Consider the following 17,145-nt stretch of genomic DNA (forward strand, 5'->3'; position numbering starts at 1 on the left):
GCAAATGAGGGGGAAATGATTTCCTGTTAGAGGCAGCACCAATAACTGCACTGCGAACATTCTCCAAAAGTAATCCCTAAGACAACAAACAGGGGAGAGTCCTGCAAGATGTCAGGTACAAGGCAATAGCACATGTAGGAAGGGAGGCAGTGACTACACGGTAGAGAACAATGTAATTTTTTGCAATAAATTTTTAAAGAAGATTAATATTGGTGTTTTGGTCATGCACTCTTATGTGACAGACCCTTTGATTGATTTTGAAAAGCACTAAAACTAGCCATGAAGTAGGTGTTGTGAGAAAAAAGTGGATTATGCTGCTGTTTAGGACATTTGGGGTGCCTGCATACCGTATCAGAGTGCCTGGTTCGCAGCTGCTCCATGCCTCCAATCCAGCATCCTGCTAATGCACATGGGAGGCAGCAGATAATGACCCAAAGTGCTTGAGTTCCTGCTACCCAGGTAGGTGACCCAGCTGGAGTTCTGGCCTCAGGTTTTGGCCTGGTCTACACCCAGTTTATTGCAGGCATTTGGCAAGTAAATTCGCAGGTGGAAGATCACATGTATTATTCTCTCTGTCTTTCTCTGCCTGCCTTTCAAGTGAGTAAATAAATCTTGTATAACACAAAACTGGCCTGGCACCTAACTATAAGCATTAGCAATAAATTTTTTTTTCCCTAAAGGATATCTGTTCTTACTCTTTTGTCCCTATCTTTAACTGAATAATGAGGATCAGCCCAGCCATCCTGAGCAAAATATTCCTATTCCTATTCAGTGCCCTTCCTGGAGTGCAAGAAAAGTTGCAAGTCGAGGCAGATTTGTCTACTGCATAAAGAGTGGGAAACTGAATTTCTCCCATTACATTTCATCAATAGGTGATTAACGAGTGGCAGATTTGTCCGTGCTTAAAAGTGTTGACAGTAAACTTTGGAGGGTAGCACAGGCTTGTTATATTCCCTATACCAAATTGGCTCATGATAGGCACAAAATACTTACTTGTTATATACAGATGTGAATAAATAACTGATGGGGGAAAGAAGCAGGTAATAATGAATAAACTCAGGGAATATAAGACAAACCAAGGCATTTCCTTCTCATCAGAGAGCTTAGAGTCTCAGGAGGGACAAACACACAAAGAACCTTTACTGAAATAAAATGTATTGAATATTATAAGATTAGCAAGAAGTGGCGATTTCCGAGAATGAGATGGAAAAATTTCAGAGATACAGAGGGAGAGAGGAGGGGAGGGAGAGAAGTCTTATTCAGTAGACGGGAATCAAGACACCAAGTGGAGACAACATTTAGCGCATGTAAAGGATAAGTGATTTCAACAGATAGCAATGGGAGAAGGGAGTGTATAAAGCAAGAGAAATATGTCAAGCAAAGATGGAGAGGCAGTGATATAGACTTCCAAGGTGTTCCAGAAATACTTGAGGTCTGAGAAGCCAGGAAGGTCAACCTAACGGATCATGTGAGATAAGAGCAGACCTGGAACTGACCCGGAGTGTCAGCTTTACATAGCCATCTCGTGTTTAGTGACTTCAAAGAAGCAGGACCAGACGAGTCATGGAGGGTGGAGAGTCAGTAAGCTGTAGCCTGGACCAAGTGTAGCAAGGTGGCTGCAGTGGAATTGGAAAAGAAGCACTGTTAAGAAAAACCAAGATGGGAGCTTAAGTGTGAGAACTTTTGAGAAGTTATCTATAAAGGAGAGAAAGGTTCATAATGACCCTGATGCTTTCAACTTGGTGGCTGTTAGCTGTGAACGAAATAGGAACGTGAGGGGCGGCCTTGGTTTTCGTGGAAGGGAGGAGTTGTGCTGTGCAGACTATGTTCTGCAATAGCTCCTTAAATGGATAACCAGGATTACAGGTCCCAAGGGTCCATGCACTCACCCAAGGTTTAGGGGTTAATCCCCGCAGTCACTCACGCAACAAACAGTTGGTGAGGCGTTGTCATTTGTTGCTTCTCTTGTATTGGCTTCCTCCATACTGAAAAAGATGCCTGAAAGTGCCTCTCTGTTCTAATCTTTTCCATGCCATTTCTGCCTCCTGCCCTCTGAAGAAACAGATTTGATTTCACAACCTGTTGGACCAAAAACACAGCATACTAATCATAACACCATATTCTGCGAGGGCAGATTTCACTACCCCAGTACAACAAATTTCAATACAAAATATTCTAACAAGTCCAATGCCATGCTCATAGAAACAAGGGAAATGTGGAAACAAATTTACTTACAACAAATTAGGTAACACACATAATCTTCTAACACACACGTGCATGCACAAAGCTTTCCTGGTCACTGTCCACATCATGATAGAAAAGGGCACAAGGCCAAGGAAATTGGGAAAATGTTCAGGAACTAATGATCCTATTTGGCAGGGGTCTATGGTGCATGTGGTATAAGCTAACCATTTATTAATTTATTGTCAATTGCATTGTGTGGGGGAGAAGAGTCCTGAGCTGACCCACATCCTATTCCTCACCCTACAGAACAGCTAGTAACAATTTCTTTCTATATCCCTTTACCAATCTTTTTCACACCCAAACAGCCAAGCAGATCTTTAAATTCCAGGATGATACCCCAAATTAAAAAAAAAAAAAAACAGGGTAAGAAAAACATAGATGGTCTCTATGTGACGACTTCCTCATTTCTCTACTAGAAGTCTAAGCTCTTTTTATTTGCTACTGTAGCATGAACCTCCATCACTATCCCTCTCACCTGTCCAGCCTTCAAACTTGTGATTTGAAAGTATGTATTGCTGTAACATAAAACCAAATAACAACGACAAAGTTGAATGTTCTGTGTTGTATTTCATGAATATAAACGTAAACCTGGAAGGAAATTAAGACCTTCTAATGCAAGCCTTTTATTTTACAGATGAGGAAACTGAAGCCCAGAGAGGTGAAGTGAGGTGCCCAAGGCCACACAGCAAATTAGAGGCACAGCTAGTACAGTAGCTCAAGTCTCCTGACTCCCAGTCCAGTGCTCCTCCCATTACTCCACGGGTCCTGTCTCTAAGCTTCCTGACAAATGCTAGAACGGTAAACCTCCACTCATATTTTTCCAGGCCATGTTAAAACTCTTTGGGGGTGGGGGGAAGGATGCTTTCTTGGATAATGTCAACCATACGAAGCTCAAGCTGTCTGAAGTTCTGGGACAGGGTCTTTTTATGCAGCCAACAGAGTCCAAATGTGGTGCTTTTTGCTTGGCCCATATGCTTTCATGTGTTCCCAGTTAGGCCAGTACTTGGGGTGGGGCAGGAGGGAGAGGAATGAAAAAAAAAAAAAAAAAAAAACAAGAATCAGCTTGTTTTAAAACAGGGGACATGCTGGACTCCCTCCCATCCCCCCTCAGGAAAAAAAAAAAATCAAGTTATCTTTAACAGATTCTAAAAATGCCTTTTCCCAAATCTGCAGTCAGTTCCTTCAAAGGGCCCTTTGTTTATTTTCAGGAAGAAACCCAAGACAGCTGAAAACCAGAAGGCATCTGAGGAGAATGAGATTACTCAGCCGGGTGGATCCAGCGCCAAGCCGGGCCTTCCCTGCCTGAACTTTGAAGCTGTTTTGTCTCCAGACCCAGCCCTCATCCACTCAACACATTCACTGACAAACTCTCACGCTCACACCGGGTCATCTGATTGTGAGTACACCAAAAGGTGGCAGTGTCTTCGGCAGGGGCTTGGATCAGTTCTCGCCCCTGGGCTCTGGCTTTTCTGTATTCAGAGAAAGCTGTGTCTGCATTTGGTCTTCTAAAGTAGCCAGAAGTAATGTGCCACCATTTTGATCCAGCCAACATCCCTAGATGTGTGGAGCCAGCGTCTTTTTTTTTTTAAGCCAGGTGGCCAGCCATTTGCCCTCAAAAGGCTGATTAATTGCATGAAACACATTTGCTTTCCGAGCATAAACTCAGAAAAAAGAAGTTGTATTACTGCTTTCTCATTATTCCTGATCTGAATAACGGCCCTTCCACTGTTATTGCCTGGAACAGCCAAATACAGACCGCGGCAGGCCAGTTAAACACAAGGAAATGGCCATTCTGAAATTACATAACACAAGTCAGATTTGCATTAGTTATTGGAGTCTCATGTCGCTTGGCTGGATTTCTGTCTTTCCAGTTTTTAATTTATTTTGAAGTGGTTAAAGGATAGCATAAATTTACAGAAGAGAAGAGAATGGGTTCCAAGAATTCAAAAGCCACCCAGACCTCACAGAGCCAATGAGAATTCAGGTTAAAAATATTTTTTAATTAAAAAAATTGCCTAAAGGCTAAATTTGGAAATGGGCAACTTAATGAGATCGTCACTATTGAAATCACTCCTTTACTATTTATTTTTTATCATCTTCTCACTAATCTGGGGGTTACTTCTTCAAATTCTATTTTAAGAAAGTTGATAAATTACATTGTAGATTTTTTTTCCCTCTTTCCAAAACATACATAACCCAGGACTTCCCATGTGTTGACATGAGAAAGAATGAAATATTACTAGGGGGTCCAATCAAAGAAAATTCTCTTTAATCTAAAGATTCCCAACAACTCGTCTAAACTGATCTCCTTAAAGGTTGTCTGGAAATAAGCAAAGAGCTGGCATATACTTACTTAGAATGAGTAAGAGAAGGAAATTTTATTTCACAAAAAGATTTCATTTTTCCCATCTACAAGATAAGAAATATTAATTAGGAAATGAGATTCTACATCTCCTACTGTTATCTTTTTGACAGAAGAAATAGAAAATTCTGCAAAGAAGGCAAGGGGTGAATAGATCTTAAGAGAGTCTGTTCTCTATTAGCTTTTAGCCTAATAGTATCTGGATAAAAGGAGAAGACCTAGGGATGGGGTGAGGGTGAAGAGAGCTTGTTCTACCTGGGATTGGCAAGAGACTTCTCTCCAGCTGTCACTAGAAAATGAACAGAGAAGTAATGAGATCCAGATCTCCGTGGCTTTGGGGCTTAGAAGCAGGGATCGTGCCCTGTGTAGCATCTTGGACCTTCTTGCTTGGCAGTCTCCAGCCTAATGGTAATTACAGGAAGACTTGAAAAACAGGATGGCACGGTGCCCACAGACATGTGCCTGCTGTCCCCACCTGCCAGGAAGGTGGCCCACTCCTGTGGTGAAGGGCCTGGAGCTTTCGCATGCAGACCTTCCTTGTCTGGCTTTTAGCCACATCTTATGGCAAAGAGCACATAGAATGGCCTTACCCTAGAAGTCTTCCGTGACACCAGAATGAATGCTTTGCTGAACAGAAAAGGCACTGCTCTTTCTTTATTACACATTATTGTAAGCCTCCTCTGGTTAAGCCTTGGCATTAGCGTGGCTCATGTTTAAGCTAACAGTACAAATATGGTGTCCTCATCTGGTTCCTTGGTGACCCTGAGGAAGCCAGTGGGTCAGAACTCAGTGGCGTATCTGATTGCAGGGGGGATACCAGCTTGGGAGGAGCAGCCTCATTTCCAGCTGTTTAGAAACCCAGTTTGATTTTGCCATTAAGATGTGTGAGTCTCCTGTGCTCCAACCTGTTGTGTAAATTCATTATACTTTTCTCCAAATATATTTGGATTGTAGTTTGTCCTGATTTGAGCCTACTCTTAGAAGAAACTTGTTTTTAGGAAAGATTCACAGAAATCTGTCCATTTGGAAATTGCTTGAGAGAAGACAGGAAAGAGGTTTATTTTAAGCTGTTAAATTTTTTGGATGCTCTTGCATTCAAGAGGGTTTTTCTTTTGTTTTGTTTTGTTTTTCTTTTTTCTTTTTTACTTTCAAATGTCATTCTTACCATAGATTAATTTAAAAGCCTAATTTCTTTAAGGTAAAATATTCCATTTCTATTTAGAACTAACAGATTTGGGGCATTTAAAAATAGTGCCCTTGACTTGTTAGTCTCTTTAACTTCAGCAACATTCCACCAGTGTGTGGTGTTCCAAGCTTTCACAAGTGCCGAATTTTTATAGCACTTTTTTTGTTTGTCGTGTGTTTCGCAAAATTATTCATAGTCGTCCGTTAATGCCAGTTTCCTGTCAGTCAGTATGATTCTTCCCAGTTTGCAGATGAGAAAACTGAGAAAATTGACACCTAGATAGATGAATGGCTTGCTCACCGTGAACTCATTTAGGTACTGAGGGATGCTTCTGGATTTGCTCTCCCTATGAGCAGCCAGAATTCTGTTCCAAGCCCAAAGATGGCATTCCTGGCTCTAAACAGACATCTTGAAAATGTGCAACTCCTCATATTGGTGACTTGGTTGTAAAACACAAAGAATAAATCATCCCCATAAAAGAAAAGTCAGCTCTGCGTGAGAACTGGTAAGGGTGGGTAACCCACATACAAAGGATATGGCTATGTTTTAGAGCAGAAAGCACGAGTCTGACCCATTAAGTTCTGAGCTGATTTCACATGCTGAGCTGCTTCGAAATTGGCAAAAGCCGCCAGAAATATGGAAAACAAGGACTAGAGTCTAGGTATGCATCCCTTTGTGAGATGATGGGCTTCCAATTGCTGCTAAAAGCTGTGCTGCTTCACAGTGCACCCACTAACAGAATTCGTTTTAGCAATATTTCCCCATTACTGCCTAGCTTGTCACCTCTTTGCCATCTCCAGAAATCTAAGGCAGACAAATTCAGATGATGCTAATGGAAGGTATTAAGATGAGTTTCGGGACACAAAGGGTACAAACACCATAGGTATTTGACAGAATGGTTACATGCAGAGCAGGCTGAGTGTACACCAAGCCAAGCTGTGCCTTTAAAGGCTTCTGCAGGACTGAACCAAGTCAGGGGAGCAGATGAAGCGCTCCATATTGAAAACTTGCCTTGACAACTATCAAGCTGTAGCACATCACAGTTGTATCCATGTGATAGACGCAACCAGAACTTTGACATACATATTCCTTCCGTTTTGTTTCCCCCTACAAATTAGCCTCTCAGCAGAAGAAGAAGGGACCCTCCCCGCTTTGGTGGTCCTATCTGCTTGTAATTGGAGATCGTCCTGTTGGGATGCCTTCCTTGGGTTAGAAGCTGATAGCTGTGGTTATTCACCTTCTTCTCATGTTTTGCACCAGCCTCATCTGACTGTCTCATTTTTGTGTCCTTGCCAAGATGCACTTACACATTAACAGTTTTTATTTATTTTTAATTTAACCTTTACACATTACCAAACTGTCGTGTGGGTGGGTATAACTTTAGCTCTGGAGGTAGTGTGACGCTGCTGGGCCGACTCCTCTTGAGGAGATGGGTGGGCTTCTTCTTCCCCATCTCTTGCCATCACCTTCGTCAGCCTCACCCTACTCTACCCCTTACCCCTCCAACCATTCATTTCACCCCTCCAAGTCCCTGTGATTAAAATTGCTTTTAGTACACTTGGCTCATTTTAAACTTTTAAGCAATTTTTTTTTTGAGAACAAAACAAAGAGGATTTTTTATGGCAAACTCCATTAATGCCACATTAAGGCTGACATTTTAATTACCCCAAAGTCAGGAAATGCAAAGTTCAGGTTCCCACAGCAACAGAAACTGTCCCCTTGAGTGCCGGCATCACAGCAGATTCTTTCATTCCCTGATTACACAACACAGGGCATGGGGACATTGTTTTTCTCCACATATGTGGAAAGGAGCACAGCTTTTATCCTTTGTTTGCTTCCTGTAACTACAGTTGAGGATATGGGTCTTTAGCCTTCCTTCCCAAATCATCGATATGTATTCTCCTAGAACGGAAGACTATTATAGCTCTACATGTGCACACGGACAGAATTAAAGTTGCTGTGGGAACATTAACTCTGATTTCCGGACTTCCGTGCCAGTCACATTTAAACCATAATGTTGTAATTTTTGGCATGTAATAAATGTGCATTTCATGTACACAGACAGAAAGAAGCATAAAATGTATTTTAAAGAGCAATTAATTACTAACTTTGTGATTAAAAAACATTTGGTGCATGTTCCTTCCCATTTAGCATCAGCTGCTGGTCTTAGCCAGGCCTAATAGATGACATACTGTGTCTCATCCTGTATCTCAGATGTACTTACTGTATGTTCCTGTTCTTTTAGATAATTAATTCCCTTAGTGAAGCTGTAGGGGGAAAACAAAATGGAAAGAATATGCAAGCATGTAAATAGGGTGAGGGATATTTGGAAGGAAATGATTCATTTCTGCAAATAAACCTTAGTCCCTGAAAAAGAGCCAGAAATCTGCAAAGTGAGTATAGACCACGGCTCCTGGCCACTTTAGAGCAACTGGTTCCGGAGCCCTAAGAGCAATCTAAAAATACTTGTCTCCTTAAATCCCAGGCATGCCCACCGGAGGGGTGAATTTTACCATGAGAGCTTTGTAGGTTGAAGACTTAAAACGTTGTTTGAGTCCGTAACAACTTTTCAGTTTCTTTGAAAACTGGCACAAAGAGGGGATGGGAGATAGATAAGATGTGGGCTTCGCCGAAGAGCCCATGTCTTAGTGGAATTTTTTTCCCCCTTCTTTTCCATGTGCATCTGGCTGACTTGTTTGTGTTAGAGAAAGAAAGGTTTTCAAAGTGTTTAAATGAGTTTGGGAGTGTAAGGAATTAGTAACAGCACTCTGTATGCCATGTTCAAAAATGCAAATGCTTGAATGGCTAGTGGAAACTGAGTGCAAGAACAATCCTACCAAAGGGATGGGTAGCTTAAAGTCTTAAGTTCTTAGGAGGAACGCACTCAATGAAGAGCCTGTTTGTTTCTTCTCTCTGCTGTCACGCATTCCTCTTGGTTCTGTTTGCTTGCAGATGCTATTTCACCTTAAAAAAAGTACTCGAGTGCTACAGGGCTCTGATTTGCTTTCGCTTGAGCTGTCTGTACGTGTGAATGTGTGTCTGTATGAGTGAAAACTGTTCAAGTGAATTTGAAGGTCTCTTTGGCAAATGTGACTGCACGTTCAGAAAGTTTCCAATCAGAAAGCTGATTCAGGATAAAACCTTCCAAAAACTTCCTGAGGCACCTGTTCACATGAAAAGATTGGATTTCTGTTGAAGGTGCTCAGAAGGCAGCATTTCACACTGAAGATCTCTGTCTGGTGTGCCAAAAAATGAAAAACATTTTGGCCCTCATAAAAACCTTCATAAATGTTCAAAATGTATAATCAAACAAAAGCTTCATTTGGATTCAGATGCATGTATCCCAGCAGATGTGTCTAAACTCACTGGAATCCCACAGGAGCAGCTGAACTGGATTTTGGTATGTCTTGATAACTGAAAGAGTTATTCTTAGTCTTTGGAAGGACAAAAATGGTCCATCTGTGAAGAGCAGTAATAGAGACATGGCAAAAAAAAAAAAAAAAAACAGCATCCTCTGAAAGAGTTTATTTATGGAATTTAGGACAAGTTGGACAGTCCTGAAAACATTTTGGGGTCACACTAATTTGCAGAAGAAACAGCCAGAGTAGGGTGGAATAACAACCACCAGCAGTTGTTGTCCTGTGACTTGCTATTAATTTTCTAATCAATAATCTGTCAGTTAAGCAGCACAAGGCCATGTTCGGTATAACTAAGAACTCTTCCTGCCTCCAACATGTCCAGCATTCCTCTGTGTTCTGCAAGAAATTATGTATTTATCTTCTCGTTGCTAATAGTTCTTTTTCTGCCAAATTATTAACCAAATATTGCTCATAGCTATCAAGTTAGAGTTTCATTTTCTTAGAGATAGGCTTTCCCTTTTCAAAAAGTCGCTTTCTGCCTCTGAGTTAATTGACATATAATCTCTTTGGAATTTTTTTGATTTTTATACTCTCATACTTAGAGATTTTAATGCTTTGTCTAGTGCTTTCACATCACCAGAGCAGGTTTTATTTTTTCTCTAATATCCTGGAGTATATTTGGGGGTTCCAAATATACTCAGTAATACTCCAATAATATTTTTTAAAAGCATAGTTGTTGAAGTTTTGTACCTTAATCTGCCTGATTCTGTAAAATTGGCCCTCTTTTTATAACATTTGTCCAATTTTATAACATTTGTCCATTTTTATAACCTTTGTACAATGCTAATTTAAGTGGGTATCTTCCAGAGTCACGTAAGACAATCTTTTCTCATAGTTACTCTTACTTCACCCATCCATTTAGTCGGTGGATATTGTCAACCCTTGACTCTGTACTCAGCCTTCATTGGGATTAAAGATGAAGATGTAAACATGATCCCCTCAGCTTAGAACTTGCAGTGTTCCTACTTTCTTCCCTAAACACTTGACAAAACCTCCAAGCAGGTGAATAAAAATGTAGCATTAAAGTATTCAATTCTGAAAACAAATACTATGGAACTGCTATTGAAGGAGCCTGTGGCAGGACAGGACTCCACGGGAAAACCAAATGGATCAGGAGGAGTGGCCGTGTGGATACAAGAGAAGAGTGAGGGAAGGCATAAATAAGAGTAGCAAAATCACAGGAGACAAGAAGTAGGTGTTTTCAGAAAACAGAATAGTTCAGTTATGATGAAGAAATTCCTTCACACTTTATCTCACTTCAGCCATGGGACAATTAGTAATTGCATAGTGTTGCTGTTTGTATAATTCTTACAGCTGGATTTTATGTCCGCTTAAAAAACATTTGCTTTCCAAATAAATAACAAAGCAAGACACACACCTGTTTTCTAATGGGCAAGCTGCCCTTCACACCACACAGTGAGTAAAAGTAGGAAAGTATTCCAAGGAAGTCAGTGATGATTCAGATCAACAGATTTGAAAATAACTTTTCTTAGAGAGAAAGATTCATGCCTGGAACCACAGAATCCACTGTGAGTGGCATGGTGGAGCTCTAACACTGATCTTGGCCTCCACAGACCTAGGCAGTCAGTCTCTCCTGTGAGATCCTTTTAGGTCCCTGGACAAATCTGACTTCCTTGCCCACTATCTCCATTGCAATAGGCCATGAGGACTTCCTTGTCCACTGCCTCCAATGCAATAGGCCATGTGCACACACACTGTACCAACCTGCTTATGATTGTCCACATGTGTGTGGGAGAGGATTCTACATTTCCGCTTGCCCTCTAATATCTCCAACTAATAGTGTATATTTGATTCTTATCTGCAGGTGCTAGTGACAGATATGTGCCTTCTCAGTTTGTGCCAAATTTCAGTACATCAAAGTAGCGAGTCTTCCGTCTGTCATGGGTTCTCACTTACTGACTTCAAATAATAATAACAATAATAATAATAATAATAATAATAATAATAGAAGACTGCATGCACTGCTGCCTTAGGAGATGGATCATTTGAGATCACCAGAGAACATGAATGAGGAATCTAAGGACTTCCTTGCCTTTTCAGGTCAGGTGCTTCCACCAGTCCCCTCACAGTAGGTGCCATTTCAAATCCCATACTACCTCATTAGCACAATAGCACTTTGTGCTATTTAGCTTTTCTTCTGCCTCAGCATTTCTTTATTCTAACAAATGTGTAATTGTTGAAATTTTTATTGACACTCAAAGAGATTAAAGGCTACCTGATCTAAAACCATGCTTGTACAAATGAAGAAACTGGGCCTCAGAGAGGATAAGTGTTCTACCAAAAGTTTCACAGAAAACCAACCTGTACAGCCCCAAACAAACTCTACTCTACATACTGCCTGTTTCTGAGAGAACTTAGGTTTTCTGAATGGAAACGAGTCAGGACTATTCATCCATCCACTTACTGAATTCTCTCAGCATGGAACACCACAGCTAAGTGATGTGCAGGATGCAGTTTTATCACCGGGAACCTTGTGTTCTGAGACTTAAGATCTCCTAGAGAAGATCAGAAGCATTCACAAACAGCTGCCATGAATGGTGGTTTCAGATGCATCTGCATACACAGGACCCCCTGGAGCACTGACTCACCTACTTGGTAGAATAAATAGACAGAGGACATCACACATGCCTGGTGTTGTGTTGAGATCCATGCGGTGGGGCTCAAAGGCATGACAGCACCTGCTGCAGAGACATAGCACTCTGTACATGTCCTCGAGGCACCATTTTCTTAGTAAAATTGCAGGACTTTACAGTCTACTTCACAGTAGCATCTAGTGAAATATACCAAACAAGGTTCCATCTAAGCCTTTTTGAAGGCTGAGTAGATTTTCGCTGGAGGTAAGGCATTTGGGTAAGGTATGAGAGATTTACACCTGGTGCAGAGCCATGGAAGAGTTTTAAAAAGGGGCTGCCATAATCAAGGCTTTGCTTTGGGAAGATTTAATTTAGCAGCAAATGTGTGACGAAGGAATGATTGCAAGAGGAGGTGACAGAGAAAAGAGCGAGCCCAGTTCACACTGTTGATCACCTAGGAGACTAGTGATGAGAGGAATGGGAGTAGCTAAGTTCCACACCTTCCACAGATGAGGGTGAACAGGTCTGGGAGCTGGCAGATAAGAGAAGGGAAATCCACTTCAAAAAGAAACGAGGATAGAAAGCTAAGTGATCAGAGAAATAGTATTCAGTTCCATTTTATGGAATGCTAGGTATGAAATACCAAGGTTATTTCCAGTGGAGATAATTAGCATTGATTTATAATTATGGGACTAGAATACAGCAAGAACTTTTGAAACTGGGACTAGCAAACACTGTAGACAAGAATGCACTGCTTAAGCCAGAATTGTAGTTAAACACTGAAGAAAATTTTAACAGGAAAAAAAAAAAAGAATAGAGATGTCTGAGGTATGTTGACATTGAGAGATAAAATGGCCAAGGAATTGTTAAAGCAGGGACAATTTTTTCTCAACATTGCTTTTCCTTCTTCTTAGCTATAAGAACTAATATTTTGCAAGAATTGATTCAAGTCTTCATATATATTCACTGAGTTTGTTGTGCTTAAGAACCCTGTGATCAGTAAGCAGAGGATAGATACCATATATCTTGAGCATCTAAATCTTCAATAACAGACAAGTTCATTTCAAAACATAACCCTGTTAGAAGGCCACGTTCTGAGGATCTCTTTTATGGTAACCATATAGTTATAACAATCAAGCAACCTTATAGTTATAACAATCCTATGTGTTGTTCTCAGGTCCTCCTTTATTGTCACAAGATATGACATATGAACCACAAGTTCATTTTCATTTGTGGCTTTTTTAAAAAGTATTAACAGACTAAGTTGCTTTCTTTGATAGTTTAAGATATTTCAAAGGCTATTGCCATCTGGACACATGGTGTTTGATATTACTTCTGCTTATAGTCATCTGGAACCAACTAAATCAAATGTTACTTTGTTCTTCTATTAAATTACCTGTGCAACTAAATGAGAAAATAATGTCTTCACTACTGAAAATTAAATAAGAAACCACATAGAAGAATTTTGTATATAGGTCTTTATAATCTTACAAGGCAGAGTAATTTTATAGTTGATGTCTGAGTGGACCTTGGAGAGATTTTCCCTTTCTTCTCCGATCCTGAGTTTCCTCCCACTCTGTAGCTTGGGTCATGTTGTCAGTTTTTATACCCATATTTTATTCAGTTAAACAAGGGTAATTAGAATCTTGAAAAAAAAAAAAAGTTTATACTGGTTCAGAGGTTGTTAAGCAGGAGGAGCTGAGTTCACTAGCAACTCCCTGCAGTTGTGCTTACACCGTCCACAACTCCCTGTCCCTTTCCATGCGTTGGAAGACTGCAGGTTTCGCCAGGTGGCTAAGGATAATCAGTGTGGCTGCAACCCCATATAAGTTCATGATAAAAAAAAATTACCATAGCCGACACTCCCCATCAAGCATCTGATACCATGCACTTCCACTATTTCAAAAAGGGAAAGAAAATAGGTGATACTTAACCCCTACTCCAAACTATAACCCCTTTGAGTAGTCAAATATTTTAAGAGTTATTTATTTGAAAGACAGAGTCACACAGAGAGGGAGAGACAGAGATACATTTCTTCCATTCACTGGTTCACTCCCCCAAGGCTGCAAAAGCCTGAATTGGGCCAATTTGAAGCCAAGCGTCAAAGGCCTCTTCCTGGTATTCCATATAGGTATAAAGGCCCAAGCACTTGGACCCCCTCCACTGATTTCCCAAATGCATTATCAGGGAGTTACATCAGAAGTGGAACAGCCAGAACTCCTCAGGACTCGAACTAGTGCCCACATGAGATGCCTGTGCTACAGGCAGCAGCTGGACCATGCTACAGTTTGATCATGCTGCAGTGCTGGCCCCTGAAGAGTCAATGAAACTCCTCCCCACGTAGCAATCCCTGTGTCTCCAGTTCATATGTAGGGAGGGCCCTGAAAGTTGCTGGGCCCAGCTCTGTTTTGAACACGCTCTCACTCTTTGTCTAATATGCTCTACATTCAAAAAAATCTTGCTTGGCTGCTGACCTTGTCCTGTGTCTCGTTCTTGACTCCCTTCTTGGAATTTGAGACACACCATGATATCACTGCATATAATATAAGACAGGAAGCAGTAAAAATACAAATCAATAAAATTAACCAAATTAATTTCATCATTTATTTATTTATAGTTACTTCCTTTCTTGTATAACTCCTTTCTGTCTCTTGGCCTCATTTCTTAACCAAATATTTGAACATAGAGGAGATCAGGAAAGAAAGGAACATACAAATTTGAGATACAAAGTTAATTGCAGATTCTGAACTTAAACCCTCAGAAGTTAAGACACTCTACAGCTACCTGTCCTTTCCTCAGAGAAATACTGTGGGTCTTGACTGTGTAGATTTGTGCGGGTTTGTTTTTGTTTCCAAGTCTGAGAAAGCCTTTAGAAATCTGGCTTGTTCTATTTTATCCTTACCTAGAGAGAGGAAGAGAAGTTCTGGAATTCCTGAAGCTAACTCTGTATCTCTGGGATTCCTGCTGTGCTGCTCTCTCAGGTGGGCCTGATTGCTTTGGAGCAGGAGACAGGTAGAGGGGTTTGGCTACACAACTGGGCCTCCCTCTCGGAGTGTAAGGACCTCTAGGGAAGATACAGATGCACACACTCATGCCTGTGGGTGTGTCCTGAGACACAGGCGTAGAGCTTTTTTTAGCCTGAAGTCAGAGAAGTTAAGAGAGAGAGAGAAAAAAAGAGAGTTGCTTCCCGGGGACATTTCCCAGTCAGAAACTGCCTCAAACTTCTAAAAGTGAACAAGTGAGAGGGGCCTCGTGTGAATATCTGAATGCAGAATTATTGCTAATGCCCTCTCAGCTCCCCCAATAGACCTGCCAGGCTGGGGCAAAAAGGGTAATGGACTTCTATAGTTATTTATTTCTTGAGCATGTTGATAATGAACTAACATTTGGACCATATATTGTCCAGAAAATGTTTTCTCATCCCCATGATATAGTTATTTGCTCTTTTTTAACATGAACTTCAGCCTGTGAATGCATTTTATGTGCCTTTAATTAGCCTTCCATGCTTCCATTTGCTCATATGCATAACGAGAATAAGTATAGTGCCTATCTCATAGGATTATTATGAGGATCAGAGGGAAAACTAGATGGAAAACTCCTAAAACACATCAGATCAACAGTCGGCACTCTGGTAAATTTGAACACCAGCTACAGTTTATGTGCTTTAAATGATGCAGCAAATACAGACTAAAATGGATGCCGCATAAATGGCAGTTGTAGCAGGTGCCCCATGCTTCCCCTGAGAATGACTGAGACTCACAAGCCCCCCAGCTGTGGGAGGAAAGTGGGTGCACAGCAGTTGGCCTCTTCACTGCAGGCAGAGCCACACCCCTCCTCTTGTGCCTTCTTGGAGTCCGGCCTGGCTAGATGCAAAGACCCCTCTGTGATCTTTCTAGCTTTTTGGATTCCCCATTGGTTTTTTTCCCTAAAATGGAAGAGGATTAATATTTAGTAAGCATCACTCTTTGTCAAATGCATTATCTTGTATCAGATATGTACCAGAATGTACCATTGTACAGATAAGGAAACTGGTTGTAAGACACACACGCTTTCTGAATTTTTGCTTCTTGGAATAGGGAAAAAATAGAATGTTATTAATATTGTCATATCAACCTGTGAAGCTCCAGCTCATTCTGACAGGCATTCTAAGCAGCAAAAGATCATCACCGGATCAGGAATGGACTTTGTGCTATCACGGTTCAGGTTGTACCATAGAATCTGTATGCAGCCCCTGCACACACCCTTGGCAGCCACTTTCCAGCCCCAATACCCAGGGAGAGCAAAGCATTAAGTTCTTCAAAGGGGGGCAAACTGCTGTGTTGCCGCATCAGAGAGCTCTTTTGGAAGAGAAGTACAGGTAAAGAAATGCCCCTTTTCCCTTCCTGAAAGAAACTCGGCCTGATGGATTGAAATTGAAATGCAGGGTCCAGCTAGAAAAGTAAACGTGTTTGGCTACAGAGGAAGATTGCCCTTAATCACCCAGCTCACTTCCCATCTGCTATTCTGAAGCATTTGGTGGTAGTCGGAAGAGGAAAAAAATGTAGTCTTAAGAAATTCAGTGAGACTTGTTAGCTCATTGCACTGAAAGAACCTTTCAGGTCCTGTGTGTCCTCTCAGTTTATCGTAATGTGTGGAGACAATTTTGAACATTTGCTTCTCTTAACTCCCAAGCACTTTTGCTGCTGCAGATAGAATTCCAGCCACACGTGGGTATGGAACTTGATCTAGATGTCTCCTGTAATGGTTGCAGATCAAAAGCCAAACACCATCATGCCGCAAGCCTACATAAATCCCAAGTCAGAGCTTTAAAATAATAACTTACTGAGTCATGATTTCAGCATCTCTTATGCAGTGTTCTTTAAATCGCATGTCGATGGCTACTCAGCAAAATTCCAAGAAGCAAATTAGATGGTACAGCATTTACAGAAAAAGTACATGTAGCCTGAAAAGTAACCATCTTCAGGGTTACAGTCAGCCTCCTCCCCCAAAATGGTAGCAGTTGCAATCTGAACTCTCAACATTGTAGCTAAGGGAGAACTGATTGCAAGTATGAGAGAATGAGCGAGCAAGAGAGTTGATTTAAGACAGAACTTCTTGTGGAAGAGATCAGGACATTCAAGAAATGTTTGAGAAAGATTCTGAAGAAATTCCAGGTAAGCTGAGTTATTCCTTTTCCTCAAATAAGAGTTTAACAGTTTGAAGCAGTTTAAATATGAACTGCGTATTTTTGGCCAGGCAAAAGAGTTTGTGAGGGCAGAGACCATGGGTGTCTGTTTACTGCTGAGTCCTTTATACCCAACAAAGGCTTAACCAGACAAGATACTCAGCAAATCTCATTGA

At 41.0% G+C, this 17,145-nt stretch overlaps 1 protein-coding gene across 8 annotated transcripts in view; it reads left to right on the forward strand.

The window, feature by feature from the left end:
* The window catches only part of ZBTB20 (zinc finger and BTB domain containing 20), a 709,762-nt gene that overhangs the window by 668,091 nt on the left and 24,526 nt on the right, over positions 1–17,145 (forward strand). For all 8 annotated transcript variants that reach the window (XM_040980442.1, XM_040980441.1, XM_040980439.1 and 5 more), the window contains 2 exons: positions 2,879–3,042; positions 3,453–3,640. In XM_040980442.1, coding sequence (XP_040836376.1) covers positions 3,032–3,042; positions 3,453–3,640 — 199 coding nt within the window. In that variant the 5' untranslated portion in view covers positions 2,879–3,031. The remainder of the gene's footprint in view (positions 1–2,878; positions 3,043–3,452; positions 3,641–17,145) is intronic.

The sequence above is a fragment of the Ochotona curzoniae genome, unplaced genomic scaffold, assembly GCF_017591425.1.
Source record: "Ochotona curzoniae isolate NIBS_2020 unplaced genomic scaffold, NIBS_Ocur_1.0 contig_3498, whole genome shotgun sequence".
In the NCBI taxonomy this organism is placed as follows: Eukaryota; Metazoa; Chordata; class Mammalia; order Lagomorpha; family Ochotonidae; genus Ochotona; species Ochotona curzoniae.